Source organism: Bactrocera tryoni, chromosome 1 (genome assembly GCF_016617805.1).
Source record: "Bactrocera tryoni isolate S06 chromosome 1, CSIRO_BtryS06_freeze2, whole genome shotgun sequence".
Taxonomy (NCBI): domain Eukaryota; kingdom Metazoa; phylum Arthropoda; class Insecta; order Diptera; family Tephritidae; genus Bactrocera; species Bactrocera tryoni.
This window is the reverse complement of record NC_052499.1, coordinates 38,244,024-38,267,225: the sequence shown is the minus strand read 5'-3', so window position 1 is coordinate 38,267,225 and position 23,202 is coordinate 38,244,024. Positions and strand designations below refer to the sequence as shown.

Below are 23,202 nucleotides of genomic sequence, written 5' to 3'. Positions count from 1 at the left end.
TAACAAAGGAATGTGTAAATATTTCTTTGGCGCTAACAAACTTACATACATGTTTTTAAATTACTCACCATAATTATTAAGTACTTTTTAGCACATGTATACATACTGAATTCTGTATTAAAAAACTTGTTCTGTTGAGAACTGTTTTCTGCATCATTCCGATTCTAAAAATAAGCATTAATTTGGAATTCGCACTTGCATATTTTTAATATTCTATATATAGTAAGAGCATTGGGGTCTGAAGCTACCAAACTGTAACTGTGTTGTATATTAATGCTTCAATTATAAATGTTTTACTTAAATAATGAAATTAGACTACACTTTTTAGTCCCATAAGAATTTCAATTTAAATTTCGAATAATTGAAGAATCGACAATAACTTTACAACACGATTTTGCTTAACTTTTCTCTTCGTTTTCTCTTTAATAGCTTGCTAAGATTTTCTCGAGCAGTCATTGCTTTTTCCGTATTTAATTTCAATGCATTTTGATAACTCTCTATGGCTTCATTTAGTTTCTCCCAACGATGATACAGAACGCCTAAATTCGTATGAAACAATACATTTAATGGTTCCACCTCTATTATATGCTTGTACAGCTCTTCAGCTTCCACGTAGTGCTTTAATTTTCCGAAAACGTTAGCTCGTATGAACATAATACTTGTTTCATTCGGAAGATGTGTTAACGCCTGTGCAGAAACTCGTATAGCATCTTCGTACAGCCCTCGGTTGTCCAGCATTGTGAGTATGTTAGCCCAAGCTTTGGGTTGACGGGGATTCAAAGCGATTGCTTCTTGCCAATGCTGCATCGCTTCACTAGGCATTTTCTGATCAAGATAAAGATTGCCCAAGTTGTAATGACATATAGCATAGTTCTTCCGATATTTCAATGCATTTTTGTAACTTAGTAATGCATTTTTATAATCTTTGCGTGCTGCCTGAATAATTCCTAAATTCATCCAAGCAGTAGCGAAATCAGGTACTACTGCTAATGCTTCTTTAATGTATTTTTCGGCATCGTCTAGCTCACCCATCTCACGATATAGGTTTCCCAAATTCATAAGTGCTGATTCATATTGTGGGTAGAGACTGATGGCCTTATGATAATGTGTGAGCGCTTTGTCACGATCTAATCTATCCGTTGCCAAACGTGCTATATTATAATGAACCTGAAATTCGTAATGCGTTCAAAATATTTGTATATAAGAGATGCATCATAGATACCTTAGCATTATTGGGGCAGACTTTTAATGCCGAAGCAAAAAGACTATCTTCTGATAACCACTGCTTAGCTCGTTCTCGTGTTCGTAACAGTAGACAGATGAAACATAACATCAGTGTCCACTTATATAACTGTAGCAACCATAGTTTTGGATTGCTGTTATATACAAAGCATAAACCTTGTGCCACTAAGAAACAAAAGCCAATAGATGGTACATAAAGCACACGTTCAGCTATAACAAACCCAACTTTAATAACTCCTGAAGCCGGCAGAAAAGGTATCACCATTAGACCCAGTCCAAATAAGGGTGCGAAATTTTGTCTGCTATTAATAATGGCAACCATTGCAAGGGAATACATAGCCAAAACTGCCTGCAAGCGCAAATCCCAGATGTCTGTAATTAATCTAATGCATCCTAAAGCCCAGTCAAAACTTAGCCATTGTGGACATAAAAGAATCCACCAGTTAATGGCATATAAATAATTCTGAGAAAGTATGCGAGTTAAGAGATCATCATTAAGTGCTATAGGATTATCCATTGGTTTGAAACGAGGGATCTGAAAATTTTGTTGCCACAAACGAAATATTATTATTACAACAGTAGCAACTGCATATGTGGCATTACGAAATGAACATAAGAATTTCAATTGTGTTCTCCAAGGGTAAATAAAAACCTGTGTTCTTGCGAATTCGAGAAAAATGCATGCAACTGGAATAGTTATAGCTGTCTCCTTAAAGAATATACCTACTGCAGTCAGTAAGATAATCAATACATCAGTACCAGCACCTAAACACGTTCTGTGATAAGTAAGCAAGAGCGCTACTAAATATAATGTGCAGAATATCAATTCAGCTCGACCAACTACTCCACAAACTGCTTCTGTGTGAATCGGATGTATTGCGAAAAATGTTGCTGCTACTGCGGCTACTTGGTTATAAACTATTGTTTCAAATCGGAGCTTGCGAAGAAGTTGCCACACGAGGAGAGTATTTATACAATGCAATAATAAATTAATAGCTTTCATATGTTTGGCGCGAAATCCAAAGATAGTATACTCCAAATGAAATATCAATGTTGTTAGTGGCCGGTAAGACTTGTGCGATTCTGGGCTGATTAATGACGTGCCCCAAAAATCATTTTTAAATATTGCTGTCCAATTTGTTGGATAAGTCGTCACATCAACGTTTTTTACGATAGCTACGGTATCGTCGAAAACGAAACTTCCATTGAGTGCGTGTGAATAACTGGCCAAGCATAAAAGAATTAAAACACATTGGAAAAGAAGACGTCTAACCAGGTAATACTTTTCATCACTATTACTTCCCATTAAAGTTTGTTCAGTTGGCGATTTACACTTCTCCATTTTTTATTAGTTTTCTTATTAGTATATTATAAATAAGTTATATTAATAGCTGATATTTATGAAACCCATTTCTCATTAAAATTTTTATTTAAACTTTATAGAAATTTCTTTTATTTTAAAATGCTCGTATAAACATCTTTATATATATGTATTTATTTATATGTATATATTTACACTAATAGGGGATGGGATAAAAGAATAAATCGACTACAGCTGATTTATATTATAATGGAAGGCATACACGCAACAGTTTGTTGGTTGATTGAGTTGGGCTAGAAATTGCCGTTGCCGCTACATACGACACAACTTTATACACAATTTTGAGGCCAACTTCATTTTGAATATTCACGTTCGTTACTTAAACATGAGATCGGAAGTTGTTGCTTTACTTATTATATATATATTCTATATACTAATCTTTATTTCTAATTCCAACAACTTATCGCTTCATTACTCACCCGAATTAACAACTTCTTCTTTATATCTCATATGCTCTTATCACAACAGCACTGCACATAGAACTATAAATGCCTGTTGCACAATTCGGCAGCCCTTATATGCTAGATCATTAACAACAATTCGTAACTCCAATATTCTGACATCTCTGAATTTCGCTGTCTAGTTGAATTTATCATCGATTATTATGGAGTCTAGTCGACCTGTTAGTATTGCTAACGAACAATGGGATCCGCTGCCAAGGGTATGTGGACGACATTGTAATTATAGCAAGAGGCAAATACGAAGATACTCTCTGTGACCTAATACAAAGAGGTCTAAACCTGGCGAAGATGTGGTGTAAAGAGGTTGAATTAAACATCAATCCCTCCAAGACGACCGTAGTCCCGTTTACGAGACGCAGGTCCTTACCCGGTCTCAGGAACCTTACACTTGGGGGCAGAGAGATAGGAATGACCGGAAGTGTCAAATAGCTAGGGATTATGCTACGTTGCGGTGGAATCAGCATGTAAACCTGACCCTGGTCAAGGCAACAAAAGCTTTAATGGTGTGCAACCGGCTGGCGGGCAAGTCCTGGGGCTGTAAGTCAAGGATCCTCAGGTGGTTGTACACCATGATAGTGCGACCAATAATCACATACGGGGCGGTGGCCTGGGCCTCAATAGCGTCGCAGACTTCGGTTAAGACCAAGCTATCGAAGCTGCAACGGCTAGCCTGTGTCTGCATGACGGGCGCAATGCGTACCTGTCCAACGGCAGCACTGGAGGTTCTGACGGAGCTTACTCCGCTTCATTTGGTTATCGGTCAGGTAGCCAAGCACACAATTCTGCAAATAACGGCAGAGGGGTGGGGCAAAGGTAGGGTAATCTCGTCCCAGAGGATGGAAAAGATAAGTGGCGATGTACCATCAGCCCTCCTCCCGAGGGACAGCACTACCAAAACAGTTAACTTCAAGAAGAAGTTTAAGGTCACCCTCGGCAACAAAGACGAGTGGAATGATTCCAACCTCGAACTGATGCTGAGGAATAGTACGCTAAGGTGGTACACCGACGGATCGAAAATGTCGGAGGGAATCGGTGCGGGGATCGCGGGCCCACGCACTAAGCTCTCCATACCCATGGGAGAGTTCCCAAGCATTTTCTAGGCATAAGTTTTTGCCATAAGTCGGTTTATAGAAATAAACCTCCATCGCAACTATCGCAATGAGAGAATAGCCATTCTCAGCGATAGCCAAGCGGCGCTAAAAGCGATCTCTTCTTACGAAATCAAATCGCTATTAGTGCAAGAGTGCAGGGAGAGGCTGAACAGCCTTGCAGAACGTAACCAGGTACACCTAATCTGGGTGCCTGGGCACAGAGGTATAGCCGGTAATGAACTGGCGGATGAGCTAGCCCGCTCCGCAGCCTCCACCAAGATGGTGGGACCGGAACCCTTTATTGGGGTAGGTCCACATACCATAAAGGAGCTACTTCGCAGGGAAGAAGGAGTGGGCAGAGAGGAGCATTGGCGGCAAACGCGTGGTATGAGACATGCCAAGTTGCTAATGGGAGGATACAATCTAAGCAGGTTCAAGGTTATAATAAACCTCCCCAGGAACAAACTCAGGCTACTGGTCGCATGGTATACCGGCTACTGCAAGTTGAATAGGCACCTGTACAACATGGGCCTATCCTCTTGCATTAACTGCCGGTTCTGCGACTTGGAGCCTGAAACCCCGGAGCACCTGCTGATTGACTGCACAGCAGTCTGTAGACGCAGGACTAAGGCCCTCGGATCAATGCTTCCGGATAGGGATCGCATAGCCTCACTAGCGCCCAGAAGTCTATTGAACTTCATCGATGCGCTGGGGCTAGGTGAGTCTATGTAGGTTAGGAGAGGGCACAATAGACCATTCCTCGTATTAATCATCGATTCTATTTTATTCTCGTATCGGAGTTCGTCACACCGCCCTCCACCTTTCCTTAATTCTGGTCTTTCTTAGCCGTCCTTCTATTATTGGATATAATTCCACCCTTTTTCCGGATACCCATTTTCACGGCAAAATTTATCTCCCATGTGACATCCATTTGAATCATTGTGCAGCTCGTTGGGAACTTCGGAAGTTATTACTTTCGGAACAATCATCAGATTTCGGGAGCTTTGTCCACCTTCGCTATCCCATACGCGTTGCAAGCAACCAGACACTAACTTTAAACTATTCCATTGTGCCCAATATACCTTTGCAACTGGGCTCTCTGCAGCTATTTTTTCTCCATTTGGACGTTGGTCATCTCCACTCCATGTATTACACATTTCAAATGTGGATCTTCTTTCTGTAATTTTCATACTTCCTCCGGATCCCAGTCTGAAGTTATTGTCATAAATTGGGCATCTATAATGTCCACTTTTGCTTCAGCTTTTGCGCAATGTCTGCATTCCAAAGTACAAGGACCGTATCCGCATTCCCATGACTATTACCTTTGCGATATTCTATAGGGAAGTCGTAACTTTGGAATTTCTCACTCCATTGTGCCTATTGTCCTTCTGGATTCCTGAATTACATTCTAATGGCGCATGATCTGTCCATTTGTGCCTTAATAGCTATAAAGTTACTTATGAAAATTTTTGATACACTTTACTAAAGCCAAGAATTCCCTCCAAGTTATAGAATAATTTCTCTCTGACTTGCTTATTGTCTGATTATAATAAGCCACCACTTTTTCATGCCCATCAATGACTTTTGAAAGAACGTCTCCTACTGCATATCTACTAGCATCCTTACCCAAAATAAACGCTGATTCTGGGAGCGCTACTTTCTTTTTGGAAAGGAAGATTTCCTCGGGCTCAACCTTAGACCAGCGCTAACTATAGTCGAAGAACCACGAAGTTATTAAGATCTTCATCAAAACTTTTGCTCAACACGATGATATCATTGCAGGAGCGGTACATAATCCAAAGAGCATTACGGTAAATGGCCATAGACCATCTCCTTACTTTTCAATTCATGCGTTGAGAATCATTTTGTGCCTGATAATGAGTTCAATGTGTCATTGATTTAAGATAGTGGATAACTGTGGATAAGCTTGGGAGATTGTTCTTTCATCATCTGTGTTAATAAAATGTTTCACAACTTTGGTTCTTCCTGCTTTGAAATCGCCTTTAACAAAAATGGTTGAGTACCTACGAAGAAGTTGCTTAGCCCTAGGTTTGCCTCTAGTTCAGAATTTATTAATCTTATAAAATATGAAATTGACAGTATTACATATATTGCTTCCCATAAGCAATAGGGAGCCTCCACAGGCAATAGATACGGCGATACAGTTAGTATAACATAAATTTTATCCTGTCGAGATGCCCCGTAATAATATTATTGATGAAACACACCACATTGTCAGCTGTTTTATAATTGTTTATATTTTTTAAGATAAAATAAATCTAAGTTTAATTTAACTAAAAATATTTTTAAAATGTCGGAAGACATACTGTTTGATTTTCTGCATTCTGAAATTGTAAACTATTGTCTAAATAATAATAATAAAGTAAGATATTGGTACCTAACTAAAAAATGTCATATTAGCTTTTATACTAATTTTCTTTCCATAGGAGAATGACTTTTCATCGTTGGAATATATTGGATTTAACACTGGGTATCGTCTTATAGAACGTCTAACGCGAGATGTGCCACGATTTAAAGATGAGTTGGAGACAATGAAATTTATATGTACTGATTTCTGGACACTAATCTATAAGAAACAAGTTGATAATTTACGTACTAACAATCACGGAATGTACGTGGTACAGGATAGAGCATTTCGTTTCCTTACACGAATATCGACAGGTACTAAACAACTGGAACATGCTCCAAAGGTATAAATATATTATTATTTTGTACTAGATTAAATAGTTTTCGCTTATTTTCCAGTTTGTATTTTTCACTTGTGGCCTAGTGCGAGGGGCATTGACGAATTTGGGTATAAACAGTACAGTCACAGCTGAAGTGCAAACAATTCCAGCTTGTAAATTTCACATTGAAATTAATAGAAACTAGACTTAAATTTTGATTACTTAATTAATATACTATTTTATTAAAGTAAATTAGTTTATCATTGCACGTCTTTTGTATAAAAAGCTATTACATCAAGGTTTCCAATGTTTAATGTAGCTTTTAATTGCCAACTTCTTCCAGGAAAATGTGGTTCAAGCGGCAATGGTTCAGTGTAAACATTAACACCAGTTTTCGGTCCAACAATTAAAAGTGTATTTCCTTTATACATTTTGATATAATTAAGGAATGCAGTGCGGTTGTTAAAGTAGCAAAACATCAATGCGAAATTCCAATTTTCCAAGTTACAACACTTTTGTAGATAATTCTTCAGATTTTCTTCTTCGTCAAAATAATTAATATTAATAAAACTTTTAATTGCATATCTACTTTCCCACCACGATCGATCGACTTCAATACCATTGACTGCCACTCCTATTTAAGAAAAAAGGAATGGAATACACTTTTTTTAGTCTAATTTTCCTCTTTACATTTGTATACATACCCAGACAATCTTGTATTATTCTTTCAAATAATCCATTTCCACATCCTATACTAAGTATGTGGTTTATGTTGAGCGTCTCAAGTAATGCTCCAAATTTAAGTAATTCACTTTCCGTCGGCCAAAGCCACATTAAGCTACGACGTTTATTAACTTCCAGTGAGTGGCCCATTGCGAGGCAGTCCCGCCAATTCTGTATACCGTCAAAGTAATTATACGTGGATCGGTAATGTGAACTTTTAGGTGTAGTGTTCGACATCGTTCACCTACATCTGATTTATAAAAATTTTCTTTATTTCAAATGCATGGCAACAAACACACACACCATTTGAAATGATAAGCATTAAAAAAGAAATTAACAATAGAGCAATGCAGGGAATATCACATGACCTTATTCACGGCTAATGCCAAATTTTAGAAGATGCGTGTCTGCATTCTTTGTGTACTAATATGTCAAAGAATACATCAAACCGATGGCATTGGGCCAAACTATCTATGGTATATATGTACATACATATATTAAAAGGTACATAAAGTTAATGTGTTTTTTTCTCACAGAACTTGATTAATTTTTTTTTTCGATTCGTTTCTTTTGCAGTAAAATATAAAAAGCGAAAAGACAAACGTGTTTATAGAATATTAAAAATATATTAAGTTAATGTATTAAAAAATACATGTGCACAATTAGTAAGTGTATACTTAATTGTAAAAAAAATATTTAAAAGTCTTGATATTGGTAGGTATATCTAAAGTTTTTACGCCAATGCGTCTCACTGAAATTTGAAGTGTTAATCGTCATTTGTTTTTCAGGAGTTGCTAAGCTCACACAGGAAACAGTATTGTCAGAATAATGCGATTTTATGCCATACACTTCTTCTTTCTCACTATCACTTTCGGAGGCACTTTCATCTCGATCTGAAGTCAAAATCTTTCGATACATTTTAATTGGGTCGTACTTTTTAACTTTTTTCTGAACAACTGTAGAACTTCCACCAGACACAATATTTGCATTTATGGGTACTTTCGGAAATAGAATAACTGTAGAATCGTTGTTCGAAGTGTTGGTTGCAATGGTAGATTGGGTAGGTGGTGATTGAATATTTGTGGTGAGTGTAGTGGCAACGTGATAATTTGGAACTTTCATTGGCTGAACATTTCCTATGCTTTTGATAACGGCACTATTCTCTACAGTCTTTGGTTCCCCAATTGGTGATGAGGCTTCCATATGGTTTTCATATTCAATTGCTTTCAGTGCTTTGGTGCTAATAGGGTATATTACTTCAGCACAGTCGTCAAAAGTTCTATTTGAATGTATAGTGCGAATATGTCGCAACATGTTATCCTTGCGAATGATGGTAGCATTACATTCTCGACATCGGAACTTAACGACATCTGTAAATTAAATCTGAAGTTATTTGGGTGTTCAGTTGAAACATATACTAACCTTGATGTAGTTTAACATGCCGCAACAAAACTGCATTGTCACTGAATTTTCTTAAGCAAATACCACAAATATAACAATCAGTCTTTGTATGTTTTTTAAGGTGTAATTTGAGTGTATAGTTACGTTGGAAACGTTTATCACAGTATTCACATGCATACTTCTTATCTGAAAAAAATTAATTAATATTAAATAATATTTAGAATGTTGACCACTCACCAAAATGTTTTTGCATGTGTAGCTTTAAAGTAGATTTCAAAGAAAAACTTTTCTGGCAGACTTCACAAGTATAAGGTAACTCGTTGCCTCCGTGGAGTTGCCGGGTATGACCTGACAGCGATTCCCTGTTACGAAATAATTTACTACATTCTGTGCATTGAATAGAAGGAGCGCGATGAAGCCTTTCATGCTTCTGGAGAACTATTCGATTTGAGAATGATTTGTTACACTCTGCGCAATGATATATGCGCTCCTCATGTGTTTCCAAGTGATATTTGAAATGGGATTTTGTAGAAAACGTCTAATATTACAACAAATATATTTACTGCACTTCAAAAATTTAACTAACTTACCTTATCGCATTGCTGGCACATGTATCTCTTGGAAACATCGCTACCACAGGTTAAATGATAGTATTGTTGCGAACGACTTCCAAATTTTCTTCCACAAGGTATACAGTAATAACGGACGCCGGAGTCCAAATCGCTGTGTAATCGTTGAATATGCGTTGGCATAGAAGCAACTTTTCTACCTTTTTTCTTGGTAGTTTTGCTCGCAGCATTAAGATCCGTCTCGACTGTTGCCCCACTTGCAACGATTGCACTATCTGCGTCTTGTTCTGTATTATTTTCAGTATTATACTGCTTCGGCTTTAAACATTCTGAACATTCATCATCAGCAAGGAGACAACGGCGACACTTGCTATGCCCACAACTATCAGTCACCAGTCGATTTACATTGTCCCTAATTTCGGTCCCACAGAGAGGACAAGATATATTGACTTTTATAACACTCATTCTTGGATATAATTTGTCGTAACTTTATTTCGAGATTGCTTTTAATCATACATATATTAAAATAACTAATTGCATTAACAAAGAAATGAAAATGAAAACAGCTGTTTTATCATGTTTGTTTATTTGAAATTCTCTCCGCACATTGCAGAGAATGACATTCCTTGCGGAATGCAAGTAGAAAACTCGGTTACCCGGCTAGGTTATTAATATGGAAAAATACCATACGACAGTTGGAATAAAGTACTCCTATTTTTTATATTAATAATATTATTACATAGCAAAGCAAGCGAAAGACATATTTTTTTCATAATAAATTGATAGATTGTAAATGAAACAATGAATAAATATACATACATAAATTTCAATTTTTAATTCCATAAAAATATAAGCGTACACACATACATACTACATATTTACAAATAGAAACTGCTTATCTTTTAAAAAATGTAGTATGTATGTGTACATCTTAGTAAGTAAAGTTTTAACAATTAGAGAGCTTGTTTGTGAACTTATAAACAGTGAGCAATCATTAGCCGATACGAAAGTAACGTGGAATTTTGAAGAGCTTTTTCAAATGTGTTAAAGTTATATCGAAAGGTGCTGACGTCTTTTATAGTTGAAAAAATGGCAAAGGTTTTCTTTGGGCAAATCATACATACTAAGTCTTTGAATGACTTCGAGATCTTTACAAGTGGATTTATTGCAGTTGATCCGAAAGGCAAAGTAATGTGATACAAAATTCAATTGTCTTTTAAACGTGCGGATATGTACATGTATTTGTTTATATTTTGTATGCTCATTTAGTATAAGTACGTATGTATGCCTGTCTTTCTAAATAAAGAGAAAAATGGTATAATTCTATCTTACTGAAAATAACTTAATAACCATATTCGTAACTATCATTTTTATTAGATTGTTGGCGTTGGCAATGAATTCGTTTATGATGAATGGTTAACGCAGCACATAAATTTTAAAGAGGCTACTGTTGAACGACTGAGCAATGATCAATTTCTTATGCCTGGCTTTGTTGATTGTCATATTCACGCACCCCAAGTAGCACAAATCGGGCTTGGTCTAGATATGCCTCTTTTGGATTGGCTGAATTCCTACACATTTCCATTGGAATCGAAATATGCAGACCAGAAGTTCGCGCAGAAAACTTACGCAAAAGTTGTGGTGAGTTCATTAGAAAAGCTGTGTAAGCACTTGTTTTTAAATTCAAATTTGATTCACTCAACATGAATTTTTCTAAGATTTCTACTTAAAGAAATATATTCATAGTATCATAGTATGTATTTACATATGTGCCTATGTATGTAGGCATTTAACAATTCTTATTTATTTCATGTCATAACTAGCTTTGAGTCAATGTAGAAGCAAAAATAATGAGATTTATATAAAATTCGATAGTGAATACGTTGGTAGATACTCACATATTTACTGGTTAATATTATATATGTATGTGTTCTTTTTTCATTATTTGCTTATAAAGGAAAATACAATAAAGGCGGGCACCACACTTGCATCCTATTTTGGTACCAATCACAAAGAGAGCACTTTAATTTTAGCAAAAGAAGCCTTGCGCCAAGGTCAACGCGCGTTGATTGGAAAAGTCTGTTCGAATCAAAATAGTCCGGAATTTTATGTGTATGTTCCAAAAAAAAAATAAGATACAATATTTGAATTTTAAAATTCTATTTTAAAAATCAGTGAAACGACAGATAAGTCTATAGCTTCTACAGAGGAATTCGTAAAAGATATACAAAAACTGGAGACAGATTTGGTCAAACCCACTATTACACCAAGATTTGCTTTGAGTTGTACCAAAGAATTAATGGCCAAACTTGGAGAAATTGCTCACAAAAATGATTTGCATATACAGGTAAAAATTTAAGCTAATAAGCACAACAATTTTGTATGTAAATGTTAGAAGTGAATAAATTTTTTTTATTTTTTTAGAGTCATATTAGCGAAAATCTTTCGGAAATTGATTTTGTCAAGTCGCTATATAATACCAGTTATGCCGAGGCATATGATAATGCTGGATTGCTAACACCTAAGGTAAGGCGCATAGATCTATAAATATGTATATACCTACATATGTATGTATTGATACCCCTATTACGGTCTGCAACTCAAACTCAGTTGAATTGAAGTTAAAGAAATTCAACTTGAGATTAACCAAATTTTGTTAGGTATTATGAACAATAACTAAATTCACCTAACAATTTTTTATTAATCGTTAAAGTAGTGATGGCTCACGAAAGGGTGAATAAATATTATCATTAGTTTTGATTTATAAATTCATCCATATATACATAGTATGAATATGAATACTAATACTGAATTTTAAAGCTTAAACCAAAATACAGTTGAGTTGCAAAACGTAATAGGGCTTAAATAAACTTATAGACAGTTATGGCACACGCTGTACATTTGGATGATGAGGAAATAACGCTCTTTGGGAAACGCGGAGCTTCGGTCGCTCATTGTCCCGCCTCGAATAACATGTTAAGTTCAGGCTTATGTGATGTACTGCGACTGATTAAAAATGGAATAAAAGTCGGCTTGGGTACAGGTTTGTACTATACATTGTATTTCATTATTTTCAACGCATAAATTATAAATTATATTATGTACACTATATTTATTCAGATGTTTCGGGTGGAAACTCGATGTCTATACAGGATGCTATGCTTCGTGCACTCGATGTTTCTCATCATTTGGAATTTGTGAAAAAACAGGAGATTAAGGGAAGCGGACGCCTAGAGGTACAAGACCAAGCATATCAGCCTCTTAATTACAAACAAGCAATATTTTTGGCAACACTTGGTGGTGCTGAGGCTTTAGCTTTGAGTAATATCACTGGCAATTTCGCCATAGGAAAATACTTTGATGCATTGATAGTCGATACGAGCAACTATCCGTTACACAATTACAACGTGAGTAATGACAACAAGTCTCCAGATTTGATTTTGTTGGAAATGGTTCAGAAATTCATTTACGTTGGAGATGATCGCAATATTATACGAGTCTTTGTGGCAGGGAACCAAATAAAACAATAATTTAAAAAAATTAAACAAAGAATTATAATTTGCGTATGTAAAAAATTAGATTAAAAAATTTTTAATTCTATATATGTACGTATGTAATTTGTTTCGCCTTCAGCACGATATCAATTTTTATTAGTTATTATCTGCATAATTTTTACAAAGGTTTCTGTGGACTAATATTTCAAAATACTTGTATTATATACCATTTTGTTAAATCGAAGTTCCTTGTTGATTTTTAAAAGCTGTAAATATCTAAAATGCGGAGACTCCTTTAGTGCTGTTTAGTCGCACTTAAAGTGCCCATACACGAGCACACAAGTGCGTTCGATCGGTATGAATTGTTTTGCGCTTACACGACACACAAATCCATTTTGCGTTCGTTCTTCACAGAGTTACGTCTTAATGAATTGGGGCAAAGTTAAGTATCTTTGGCATAAAATTATCTTTTATTTAAACTAAAAACAACTAAGAAAAGTCAAGTTTGAACATATTTTTAAACAAGATAAAGTAAAGTAAGTCAAAACCACTTCTTTTTTTCAATTTTTAAAAAATTTGTAAAATTTTACACTTCTTTTGGAATTTTCTTAGTTTAACTAGAAGATAAATTATTAAAAAATATGAATCTCTTTGAATATTTTGTTTTGATAGAAATTGCGACCTGCATCCTGCCCGCCGTCCGAAAAATGCACATGTGAGATGCATCGGGCAATTGCTTCGCCTAGAAATTTTGCATGAATCAGTTATTTCTTTCCCTCCCAAAAAAATCCTCAAAAAAATCAATTTTTTGAAGCCGCGATCTTCACTGTTCGGCGACACGAGAGAAATGAGATTTCGTCCGCGCACAACGCCATGTGCGCGCACCGATCGTAAAAAATCAAACATTTTCGCGAACATGGATCGGGGCGCGCACAAGCCCATGCACGAGTAAACCGCATGCGAACACATACCGATCGAACGCACTTGTGTGTCGTGTATGGGCACTTTTATGCATATTCGTTTTTGGTGAATTATTTTTTGGATTTTTTGATGGCTTCCGTAATATTAAACGATTGGCATCACGTTGTATATATAATATATACGAATACAGATTGTCCTCTCTCAATTTATTTTGTTTTGCAAACTGTTCACTCACAGTCACATACACATATGCAATGCAACTACGTCAAAGTTAATACAAATGAAAACGGATGAACACCGAATGGAGAAACGTCCGCCATTTTAGTTGCGTGTTGTCATCTCTCAACTGCTGTTCGTACAAGAAAAGTTAATCGTTGAAAAATCGTTGAAAAATACTATTAATATTATACTTATTGCTAAAAACACAAAAAGGTGATGATCCGAGTACTTTCTTTAAATTTTAGCTAATCCGAAGTAGTTTAACCGTGAAATTTTGTATCGATATTACGATATAAGTATTAAAGTACTAAGTGAAAACGAGAAAGGAAAAAAAAACCTAAGTACATAAAAAATTCCCAGGTCGACTGCTGCTGCTGTTGGCGTAATTAGCCGAGGTTCACTTTATTCGTATGTTGAGCGAGCAGATACGAGCGCAAAGTGTATATTTGTATGTTTGTGTTCGGATACATTTAGACTGCTGTGCCATTGTTTGTTTAAGTGTTTGTATTCTGGGAGGGGTGAGAGGCAAGGTGTGACATGCTTTGTATGTATCGGGTAAGCAAAAAACACTCTGAAATGAGCGCGGAAAATAAACTTGCTGAATAGAACACTTTGTATGATGATTACCAATGTACATATGCTTATATTAGGTGCTTGAAAAGTGTGATAAAAGTGCCTTGCGGTCGAGATTTTGACTTAATGGGACTTGGTTACAACGTTCATTAATGTAGGATGTATGGATGTTTCACAATCCAAGGGCGCTGGTAAATCGTAATGAATTCAGCAAGGAGTTATTTGGTTCAATCTTATTGTGGGCAAATATCAGCTCATTGAGAAAAAAATTATGTTCATTTGGAGATCGAGAAAATGTGGAAGAAATGAGAGGAAGAGAAGGGTGGTAGCCGGAATTTTTTTTTGGTGTTGCATTTGTATTGTAAATATCTGTTTATTTTTATTTTGTGATTGAGTCAATTAGTAGGGGGTCGCTGATAAACAGGATGCGATTTAACGATAACTGGTACCTACGTGATTCATTTATATCTGGTTTTGATGTTGAGCGGATTTGCTACTTTACTAAATAATAGATACGTAGAATAATGTACAATAATATAAGCTTGGCTGTGGTTATATTAGATACATATATTATCATGGAGCTAATTTCATAAACGTTTATATCCTGAGGCAGTTGTACAAATCCTTAATAATTTCATTGCATCGTTTTATTAACCGGCAAAATAAAGGAAAATGTCATCATATGGTGTAAGAAATATGTACATATATTTCTATATCTGTATGTACATATATATGTATGTACATATGTACTATATATACATATGCGCAGAGAATGTAATTGGAGAGAAACCCTAGGAAACCCTTTTGCATTAGTCACCGACCGAAAGTCATTTGACCTGAAATTTTCAATGACGTTCAATCGCTTAGTTTTTTTCTTATGCTATCAATATTATTTCATATTGATATATAGAGAAAAATTCAGTCCTATATGGAAGCAAATAGCGCGCTATTATGAATAGTTTGAGTGTATTATGGTATATAATGTTTACCCTCTAATTATTTTGCTTAGCTTAAAAATTCTCTTTTTGATTAGTTCAGCCGAAGGTTTGGAAGACAAAATTTTATAGGTAAATAAAGTTGTAAGATTAGAAGTCACTGACCAGAAAGAAGAACCAATAGTGTTATCGTGTTAGTAATTTTCCGTACAATTTACCGATAAATGGTAATAAGGCTGCAATAATTTCGATAATGATTATTTGTGTAAATAATAAATTATATAATAGTTGAATTGTATTTTTAAAACATCCGTATTATTTTGTGATGTTTGTTTGTGTTTTAATATATATTTAACTACAAAATGCAACACTGTTTGATTTCGACTGTTTGGGAGGGTCTTTTCAGTTTTTCGCTCTCTATATTCAGCCGTATTGCATGTGTGAAAAGAGGGCATCTGTAGTTTTGCCCGCGCGAATGCTTTCTGCAGGTATAAAGAACAAAACAAAAACAAATGTGTCTGTTGCCAATGACTGCGGCGGCAACAACGAATAGACAATGTACTGAGTGTGCTTCGTAAAATTTGACGTTTCCTGTTCGGTTTATTAGTGCGGTTCTTAGTTATTAGTATTGTGTAGTTAAATATATCGAAGAAATAAGATATACAAAATTTGAGGTAAATTTAAGATCTTGATACTAAAAAGCAAAGTGAAACGTTGTATAAGTTTATAAAAAAATAATATGCACGAATGAAAATAAAATTTGAAGAAAAATAGCGTTAATAATCGCCGGGGGATAACCTTAAACAAGCCGACTAATCAGCGACATACCGTAGCTAAATAAAACAAAAAAGGGCGACATTACCGCCTGTTACTGCAACAAATAGAAAATATCTAATAATAATAATTAGAAAATATAAACAGTAGAAAACTAGTGTTGATCATACATACGGTAATGACCATGTTTAGCTTTGTTTGCTGTCGCTACGGGTGATGAATGCCAATCAGTTATAGAGCAGGAAATGTGAACGTGCGTTAAAATGTGCACACAAATTTTAGATACCAAAAAGTTAAGTTGCTTTAACGGTTTTCATTTGATGAGCAGCTTTGTTATCGTTATGCTTTTGACTCCTTTTCGATACCGGTGTCAATGTACGAAAATTGGCAAATAAATAATTTTTCGGTAATAAAAAAAGTAATAATGCGCCCGAACACGTACAAAAATAAATAAATGAAATATTTATATTATAACAAAAAAGTTTGAAGTAAATAGTTACTGTTTGTTTAAAATTGTTTCGACAAATTCTCAGTTTATCTGTATGTATTGTTATCAAGAGAACATTTCATTTGCCTTCTCAACCGCTACTCTCATATGCTATTGACCGCGCCAGTGAAAGAAAACAAGTTTTTAAAAGTGTATCTAAGTATACATACATATGTATATGTATGTACATACAACAATCTGTTTGTGTGGTATCGAAAAGAATTGGAAAACACATAAAAGGCGTATATAAAATAGTACTCTGGTATTTACCTGTCATATTTAATTGCACATAAAATTGTAATTTTCTAAATCTTACAAACCATTGTTATCGGAATATATAGTACTATAGTATGGATGCTACTACAATATATGTACAAATGCATATTGAATTGTGTGTTTGTGTGGAGTTTTAGGTTGATGGCAAGGTTTCTTTGGAAAGAGGAAGCCCTCCTGTTTAAAAATATAGTTATATTCGACTTTAAAGCTCAAAAACTACAAAAATTGCAGCATTTCAACAAGCTATTTCACCACATTTATCACACTTAATGCACATTTTTCACTTCACATCTATTAAATTAAACTGTAACCATTTAAACAAATTCACATTTTAAATTTTTTCTCTTTTTTTAATTAAAAAATCTATTGTTTAAAATTTACTTTTTACACTTGTGCATATCATTTGAGAAATACCATGTGTTATTAATACAAAGTTTTAATCGCGCAATATTTCTCAATAACTAAAAGTTTGCGGCGGCTATAATTATATATTTTCTTAATCTGGAGCATCAGCCCTATCCAATCATACCACTTTTAACACTGAAATCGTGGGATGGTATACTAAAGTTTCCCCCCCCTAAACTTCAACAATCGAATTTCGCGTGTGAATAAAATTTTTTTTGTACGGGAAAAATATATGTATGTACATAGATAAAGCAAAAACTTGCAGACGAGTTTCCTGACTCTGCCCTAGGAAAATAAATCATCGGGAATTGATTAGCGTACTAGTATAGCATAGTTTAGACGTGGTAAAATGAGCACCGGAGATGGTGAATGTAGTTGACCCCCAAGAGTGGTTGATACCGACGAAAACATCAAAAAGGCCACAAAATAATTTTGAATGACCGTAAAATGAAGTTGTTTAAAAAAGGGAGAAAGATCTTGGTGAAGCAGGTTCACGTATCTCAAAAGAATGCAAGTAAGAAAGGGATATATTAAGGTGTGACCGAACATTTCATACTCTTTCAACTTGCCAGGATCAATACCGGGGAAATACTTTCAGGTGCATATGGTGTGTTAGTTATTTGGGGTTTAGGGCGAGTTTCCACAACAAAGATGCACTGTTATTACAAAAATACGCTCACTCAATTTCATTATAATAACTCCCACATCCCCCGATATATGGTAAAAGGTTAATTCGAAAAAATTTATCTTAGGTGTTTGGCGGCTATTGACCCGATTCAGCCCATTTTTAATGTAAAGGTTTATAATTAATTTGATATAATATACATATTATAATTTCATAATTGTCTATCATTTTGTGAAGTGAAGTGCAGTTAGCAACTTCAAAAGAAATTAAAGTCGAATTTTCTTTAAACGTTGATATTTCCACCAATAGAAAAAAGTGTTTTTTGCAAAGATTTAAATGTAAAAATTAGAGAAAAGTACTTTATCTGTAAAAAAAAAAATTAAAGTCTATTTTTTCTTCAAGGGCATGATAATTGGTGCCAAAGCACACGTCTTCTTTACTGTCGTAGACCCCGCTTACGCGGTTATAGCCAAGTTAACAACCAATCGTTTCTTCCTTTTGCAATGTGGCGTATAGTGGATACCTAGTTCCCATGTGGATGGTAAGGATTTGCTAAGTTGTCGTCGACGTCATCTAACGGGAGGCCCAGGAAACGTTCTGTTTCGACGGGATCGGACAAAAGGGAGAGGAGTGTCAGATATTTGAGGTTGGTGGGGTAAAGGTGGTCAGTGTCATGCTCATTGCACGCGATACATATATTGGATATGTCGCGATCTATTATGGATAAATAGGAGTTTAACCTGCTAAAGTATCCAGAACGAAGCTGCGCAAGGGTCATCCGCTTTTTACGGCAACTCGAGCTCTTCGCCTGCAATAGGTGGTGGCTTGACTCCCAATAAGGCAGGTCCTTCTCCTTCACGGCAATCCTCATCGTACCAGCTGTTCATTTGCCTTTTCCGAAAACCAATGGTTGAAGCTTGAAATGCCGACCCACAGTTCCCTAATACCGAGGGTGCGTATCTTGGTTGGCTTGGCCCGAGTCGATGTTAGGTCCTCGGAGCGTACGTACATCTAAAACACTGGAAACATGTGTTTCGTCTATCACAATGTTATCGATCTGGTTGGTGGCTTTTCAATCCGGAGACAGCCAGGTAGCTTGATGAATTTTCTTGTGTTGGAATCTCGTACCACATTTCGGGCACCGGCGAAGGCGGTCAGCTTCAACTTATTTGAGTATGTTTCATCGTGGAAGCGGAATTTACTGACCGTTCTGCCAAAGATACCTTCTTTGCTCACTCTGGCGTTAAAGTCGTCCAGCACGATTTTGACATCGTGGTGGGGCAGCTCTCAAAAGTGCGCTCCAAGCGCTCATAGAAGAACTAGATATGTGGAAGAACTTCGCTTTGGGCAGCGGCACTTTCCCAATTAAGGTACCAGACATTCGAGGTGCATGCGCTTTAATCATAGTCTTTTCTAGGGTCGTCATAAAAAGGGGGGAGACTGATGTTTATTTTTCATTAGGGGCGTTTTTTACTAGGCGGGTCCCAAACCCAGGCCACAACGCTAAGGAGGGATGGTTCGTCTTTTCACTTCAACTCGTGTTCAAACGGATGTTCTTTGGCTACCCAGAGGATACTTGGTCTAAGACCGGAAGACGTGAACTGCTTGAGTCATATGTAAAAGAAACGTTTCTGGCCACTCCCAAGTGAATGGCAATTAGAGAACTTTCTTCACTTGCGTGAACTTTTACACATGACTAAAAAAATAGTTCTCAGATAACAACTTACCTTTTTAAGCAGGCCTGCTCAATCGCCGGATCTAAATCTATTTGAGTATTTGTGGCGAGAGCTGAAAGTACCCTTGAGGGGTAAAAATCAATCAATAAAAATGCCCCATGATCACTGAAAAGGAAGTATGAGAAGCTTTCTCCAGGCCGCAAAAATTGGATGAACCTATCTCTCGTCAATGTCGGGTATTTAAAAATAATAAAGGCTTAGCAAACAAGCACTGAATAATTAAAATACTTCAAAAATATATCCCTAATTTTAAGCAGCATAAAATGAGATGAGCGATTGGAATTGTTTTTATTTTTTCTTTGTGAATAGAATTGGACCCAATTTTATTATTATTTGATAGTAAGTAAACTAGCTATTTTCAAAATAAAAAACTTTCTGAGAAATATATAAGCATATTTGTTTGAAATATCGCAACTATTATTATTCACATGACTGTATACTGTCATATATGTATGTGATCGCATATCAACATGTTGCAAGAGTATAAAAATGGTACCGAAAAGTTGGAGAATCGCTATAATTAGTGATGCACTTGAAAATAATGTGCTTTACTATGGTATTTTCAATTGACCTGGTATGCGTTCAAAATTTTGGAGGTTTAAAAACTTGACAGTGGAATCGGAAATGATATTAGACAAGTAAAAGCTTAAAAGTCGTTGTTTATAAAGGTTGGGAGGCTATGCTGACCAAAGGTATTATTTCAATTGACTTAACCCAAAATCCATTTTCCATTAGGAAACCGGCTTTTGCGCTGCGATTCGTTATCCAATTAATTTTCCATGGTGTACTGGTATCTCCTGTCTTGTATTCAGTGTTCGGTCTACTATTATAAAATAGTTAAATTATAAGTTTTCAGTATTGTTATTTTCAACAGTACCCGCTATAGTAAGCATAAGAGCAAATGCGGTTCACTGAGATTTTTACATTCCTTATTGGGATTGTTTTATTCCACATTCGTTGTTATTTCAACTATAAACAAACGCAAGATTCCAAATAATTGCTTTTAATGTGCGATACATTAGTGTTTTGAACACATAAGTATGTGAATGCATGTGAAAGTATGTTTGTATTAATAACGAAACGGCTGTTCTGCCAGTCAGAGGCAGCTTGAGTTGGACAACACTTTAATGTGTTTTACTGTGCTATTCTTTTTTACTTACTTTTCTAGTCGGTTGCTTTGTTTTGTTGGTTTCGTTTTTTTGGAACAATTACACTGTCCATCACCTATTCCTATTTTAAAGTTTTTTTACCGCTATAATTGATCAAAATTTGATCTCGTCTTGGAATATTTAATAGATTCTGCACCAGTATTCATATGAACTTACATTAGAGCGGGTCGATTATTATACCCTGAACAGGGTATATTAATGCCGGTATTCTGCTTGTCACGATTTTCTCATGTCTCTAATTGTCACAATCGTAATTTAATGACTCTGTTAGTCAGGAGTCTCATTTTGGTATTCTGGCAGATACAGTATAGCAGTATAGTATATACTGGCGGTACAAGTGAAGGACAGGGAAGGTTCGGACTTCGTCCTCTCATCCGCCTATTTTCCGGGAAGACGGCCACAGCACACCCCCATCGATACTCAATCTAATGGGGTATTGCAGAGTCAACAAACTTCCCCTGACCCTGGGATGCGATGCCGATGCGCATCACACGGAATGGGGTAGCATGGACTGCAACGTGAGGGGTGAGTCACTTCTGGAATTTATAGTTAGTAATAATATGAGTATAGAGAATGTGGGCTGTGAGCCCACTTTCGTAACTAGTGTTCGCAGGGAGGTCCTGGACATTACCCTGAGCAATGACGACATGATCGGGCTGATCTCGCAGTGGCGGGTGTCAAAAGAGCCCTGAGGGTAGAAGTCGAGGACAGACCTCCGACACGTAACCCTAGAAATACGAACTGGGGCATTTTCAAAGAGACCCTAAGCAAAAACTTAAGCAGAGTGGGGCAGGCAGATGGTAGATCCACCACAGTTGGACTGGAGAGCAGACTGAGTGCCATAAACCAGTCCATTATGGACGCCTATCATTGTGCCTGTCCACTAAAAGCGACCACCAGTAAACAAATCTGCCCCTGGAGGTCTAGTAAACTCTCAGCTCTTAGACATAGGGTGCGAAGGCTGTTTAATAAAGCCAAGCGCACAGGCAGTTGGGAAGAGTACAAACGGCACCTAACAATCTACAATAAGGAGATCAGGCTTGCCAAGACAAACAGTTTCAGGAAATTCTGTGACAGCGTCTCCTCGACCCCGGAGGCAGCTTGGTTGCACAAGGCGTTGTCGAGAGGTAAGACGGACAGTATTATCCTTAAAAAGACAGGACGGGACCTTTACGACTAGCGCGGAGGAGAGGGCAGAAACACTCCTACAAGCGCACTTCCCGGAGACGGTTCAAGCTGACCTAACTCCAGCATCGGTTACACGTAGGCCGGACCGTTCAGACTGGCTGACTGCAAGGAATTTGTTCACTGTGGACTCAGTCAGGTGGGCACTGGCCTCCTTTTCGAACTATAAGTCACCGGGAGTTGACGGCGTCTTCCCGGCCCTCTTGCAGCAAGGTATGGATATTCTCCTGCCACACCTGCTAGGGCTGATGAGAGACAGCCTGGCGATATCGTATATCCCTGAGCCATGGAGAATTGCAAAAGTAATCTTCATCCCCAAGGTAGGGAGGAGAGACTATTCGCTAGCCAAATCATTCCGGCCAATATGTCTCACAACCTTCATGCTAAAGGGGATGTAGAAAGTAATAGATAACCACATTAGATCGGAAGCGCTGAAAATCGCACCCCTATATGCCAGGCAACACGCGTACAGAACGGGTAGATCCACAAACACTGCTCTGTACCAACCCATGTCTGAGCTGCAATATTCGCTGGATAATGGCGAGGTTGCGATCTGCGCCTTCCTAGACATTGAGGGTGCCTTTGATATTGCGTCTCACACTAGCGTGATCAAGGCACTTGAGATAAGGAACGTAACGAGAAGGACGACATTGTCATAATGGCGAGAGGCAGATTTGAGAACACTCTCTGCGACATTGCCCAAAGGGGCTTAAACCTGGCGAAAGGATGGTGCAACACGGTAGGGCTAAATATCAACCCAGCAAAAACTACCATGATCCCATTCACTAAGCGGAGATCTCTTCCGGGCCTGAGGTCCCTAACAATAGGAGGCACAGAGGTGGAAATGT

General features: G+C 36.8%; 6 protein-coding genes across 10 annotated transcripts in view; 3 read left to right on the top strand and 3 right to left on the bottom strand.

Moving 5' to 3' along the window:
* Positions 1-181: 181 nt before the first annotated feature.
* LOC120769419 (protein O-mannosyl-transferase TMTC4) lies at positions 182-2,712 on the bottom strand. The gene is made up of 2 exons (XM_040096402.1): positions 1,223-2,712; positions 182-1,167 (listed from the first exon to the last, which is right to left on the bottom strand). The coding sequence occupies exons 1-2, from the start codon at positions 2,582-2,584 to the stop codon at positions 382-384; spliced, it is 2,148 nt and encodes a 715-aa protein (XP_039952336.1). The 5' UTR covers positions 2,585-2,712; the 3' UTR covers positions 182-381.
* Positions 2,713-6,413: 3,701 nt separating this feature from the next.
* On the top strand, positions 6,414-7,130 carry LOC120779506 (trafficking protein particle complex subunit 6b). The gene is made up of 3 exons (XM_040111816.1): positions 6,414-6,558; positions 6,623-6,886; positions 6,942-7,130. The coding sequence occupies exons 1-3, from the start codon at positions 6,487-6,489 to the stop codon at positions 7,065-7,067; spliced, it is 462 nt and encodes a 153-aa protein (XP_039967750.1). The 5' UTR covers positions 6,414-6,486; the 3' UTR covers positions 7,068-7,130.
* On the bottom strand, positions 7,075-16,878 carry LOC120779493. 4 transcript variants are annotated; one of them, XM_040111784.1, is made up of 4 exons: positions 14,206-14,295; positions 13,277-13,325; positions 7,567-7,835; positions 7,075-7,496 (listed from the first exon to the last, which is right to left on the bottom strand). In XM_040111784.1, the coding sequence occupies exons 3-4, from the start codon at positions 7,820-7,822 to the stop codon at positions 7,123-7,125; spliced, it is 630 nt and encodes a 209-aa protein (XP_039967718.1). In that variant the 5' UTR covers positions 7,823-7,835; positions 13,277-13,325; positions 14,206-14,295; the 3' UTR covers positions 7,075-7,122. The 4 variants fall into 4 exon arrangements, 3 of the variants coding, with proteins under 3 accessions (XP_039967718.1, XP_039967725.1, XP_039967733.1); XM_040111791.1 differs by having other exon boundaries at positions 13,277-13,315; positions 14,206-14,278; XM_040111799.1 differs by lacking the exons at positions 13,277-13,325; positions 14,206-14,295 and adding an exon at positions 16,646-16,878.
* LOC120779477 (zinc finger protein 567) lies at positions 8,212-10,085 on the bottom strand. Its single transcript, XM_040111758.1, has 4 exons — positions 9,577-10,085; positions 9,224-9,524; positions 9,008-9,172; positions 8,212-8,955 (listed from the first exon to the last, which is right to left on the bottom strand). The coding sequence occupies exons 1-4, from the start codon at positions 10,018-10,020 to the stop codon at positions 8,282-8,284; spliced, it is 1,584 nt and encodes a 527-aa protein (XP_039967692.1). The 5' UTR covers positions 10,021-10,085; the 3' UTR covers positions 8,212-8,281.
* On the top strand, positions 10,452-13,293 carry LOC120779484 (guanine deaminase). The gene is made up of 7 exons (XM_040111771.1): positions 10,452-10,743; positions 10,933-11,196; positions 11,513-11,667; positions 11,731-11,902; positions 11,980-12,081; positions 12,433-12,598; positions 12,676-13,293. The coding sequence occupies exons 1-7, from the start codon at positions 10,645-10,647 to the stop codon at positions 13,083-13,085; spliced, it is 1,368 nt and encodes a 455-aa protein (XP_039967705.1). The 5' UTR covers positions 10,452-10,644; the 3' UTR covers positions 13,086-13,293.
* The window catches only part of LOC120779469, a 34,780-nt gene continuing 25,938 nt past the window's right edge, over positions 14,361-23,202 (top strand). The window contains exon 1 of one of the 2 annotated variants that reach the window (XM_040111747.1): positions 14,361-14,402. The gene's annotated coding sequence lies outside the window, so the exon portion shown is untranslated. Of the gene's footprint in view, positions 14,403-16,244; positions 16,372-23,202 lie in introns of those variants that run through there. The other variant, XM_040111740.1, reaches the window with a different exon arrangement.

What these genes read in the sequence shown, in the direction of transcription:
- LOC120779477 (XM_040111758.1), bottom strand. Translation starts at nt 10,020, where the DNA reads ATGAGTGTTATAAAAGTCAATATATCTTGTCCTCTCTGTGGGACCGAA. An exon ending in TGTGCCAGCAATGCGATAAG is followed by an intron (nt 9,525 to 9,576) that starts GTAAGTTAGTTA and finishes TTGTAATATTAG; the next exon opens with ACGTTTTCTACAAAATCCCA. An exon ending in GCATGTTAAACTACATCAAG is followed by an intron (nt 8,956 to 9,007) that starts GTTAGTATATGT and finishes TTTAATTTACAG; the next exon opens with ATGTCGTTAAGTTCCGATGT.
- LOC120779484 (XM_040111771.1), top strand. Translation starts at nt 10,645, where the DNA reads ATGGCAAAGGTTTTCTTTGGGCAAATCATACATACTAAGTCTTTGAAT. An exon ending in AAACTTACGCAAAAGTTGTG is followed by an intron (nt 11,197 to 11,512) that starts GTGAGTTCATTA and finishes TTGCTTATAAAG; the next exon opens with GAAAATACAATAAAGGCGGG. An exon ending in AATAGTCCGGAATTTTATGT is followed by an intron (nt 11,668 to 11,730) that starts GTATGTTCCAAA and finishes TTTAAAAATCAG; the next exon opens with TGAAACGACAGATAAGTCTA.
- LOC120779493 (XM_040111799.1), bottom strand. Translation starts at nt 7,822, where the DNA reads ATGTCGAACACTACACCTAAAAGTTCACATTACCGATCCACGTATAAT. An exon ending in AATAATACAAGATTGTCTGG is followed by an intron (nt 7,497 to 7,566) that starts GTATGTATACAA and finishes TTTCTTAAATAG; the next exon opens with GAGTGGCAGTCAATGGTATT.
- LOC120769419 (XM_040096402.1), bottom strand. Translation starts at nt 2,584, where the DNA reads ATGGAGAAGTGTAAATCGCCAACTGAACAAACTTTAATGGGAAGTAAT. An exon ending in TCTGCCCCAATAATGCTAAG is followed by an intron (nt 1,168 to 1,222) that starts GTATCTATGATG and finishes TACGAATTTCAG; the next exon opens with GTTCATTATAATATAGCACG.
- LOC120779506 (XM_040111816.1), top strand. Translation starts at nt 6,487, where the DNA reads ATGTCGGAAGACATACTGTTTGATTTTCTGCATTCTGAAATTGTAAAC. An exon ending in GTCTAAATAATAATAATAAA is followed by an intron (nt 6,559 to 6,622) that starts GTAAGATATTGG and finishes TTCTTTCCATAG; the next exon opens with GAGAATGACTTTTCATCGTT. An exon ending in AACTGGAACATGCTCCAAAG is followed by an intron (nt 6,887 to 6,941) that starts GTATAAATATAT and finishes CTTATTTTCCAG; the next exon opens with TTTGTATTTTTCACTTGTGG.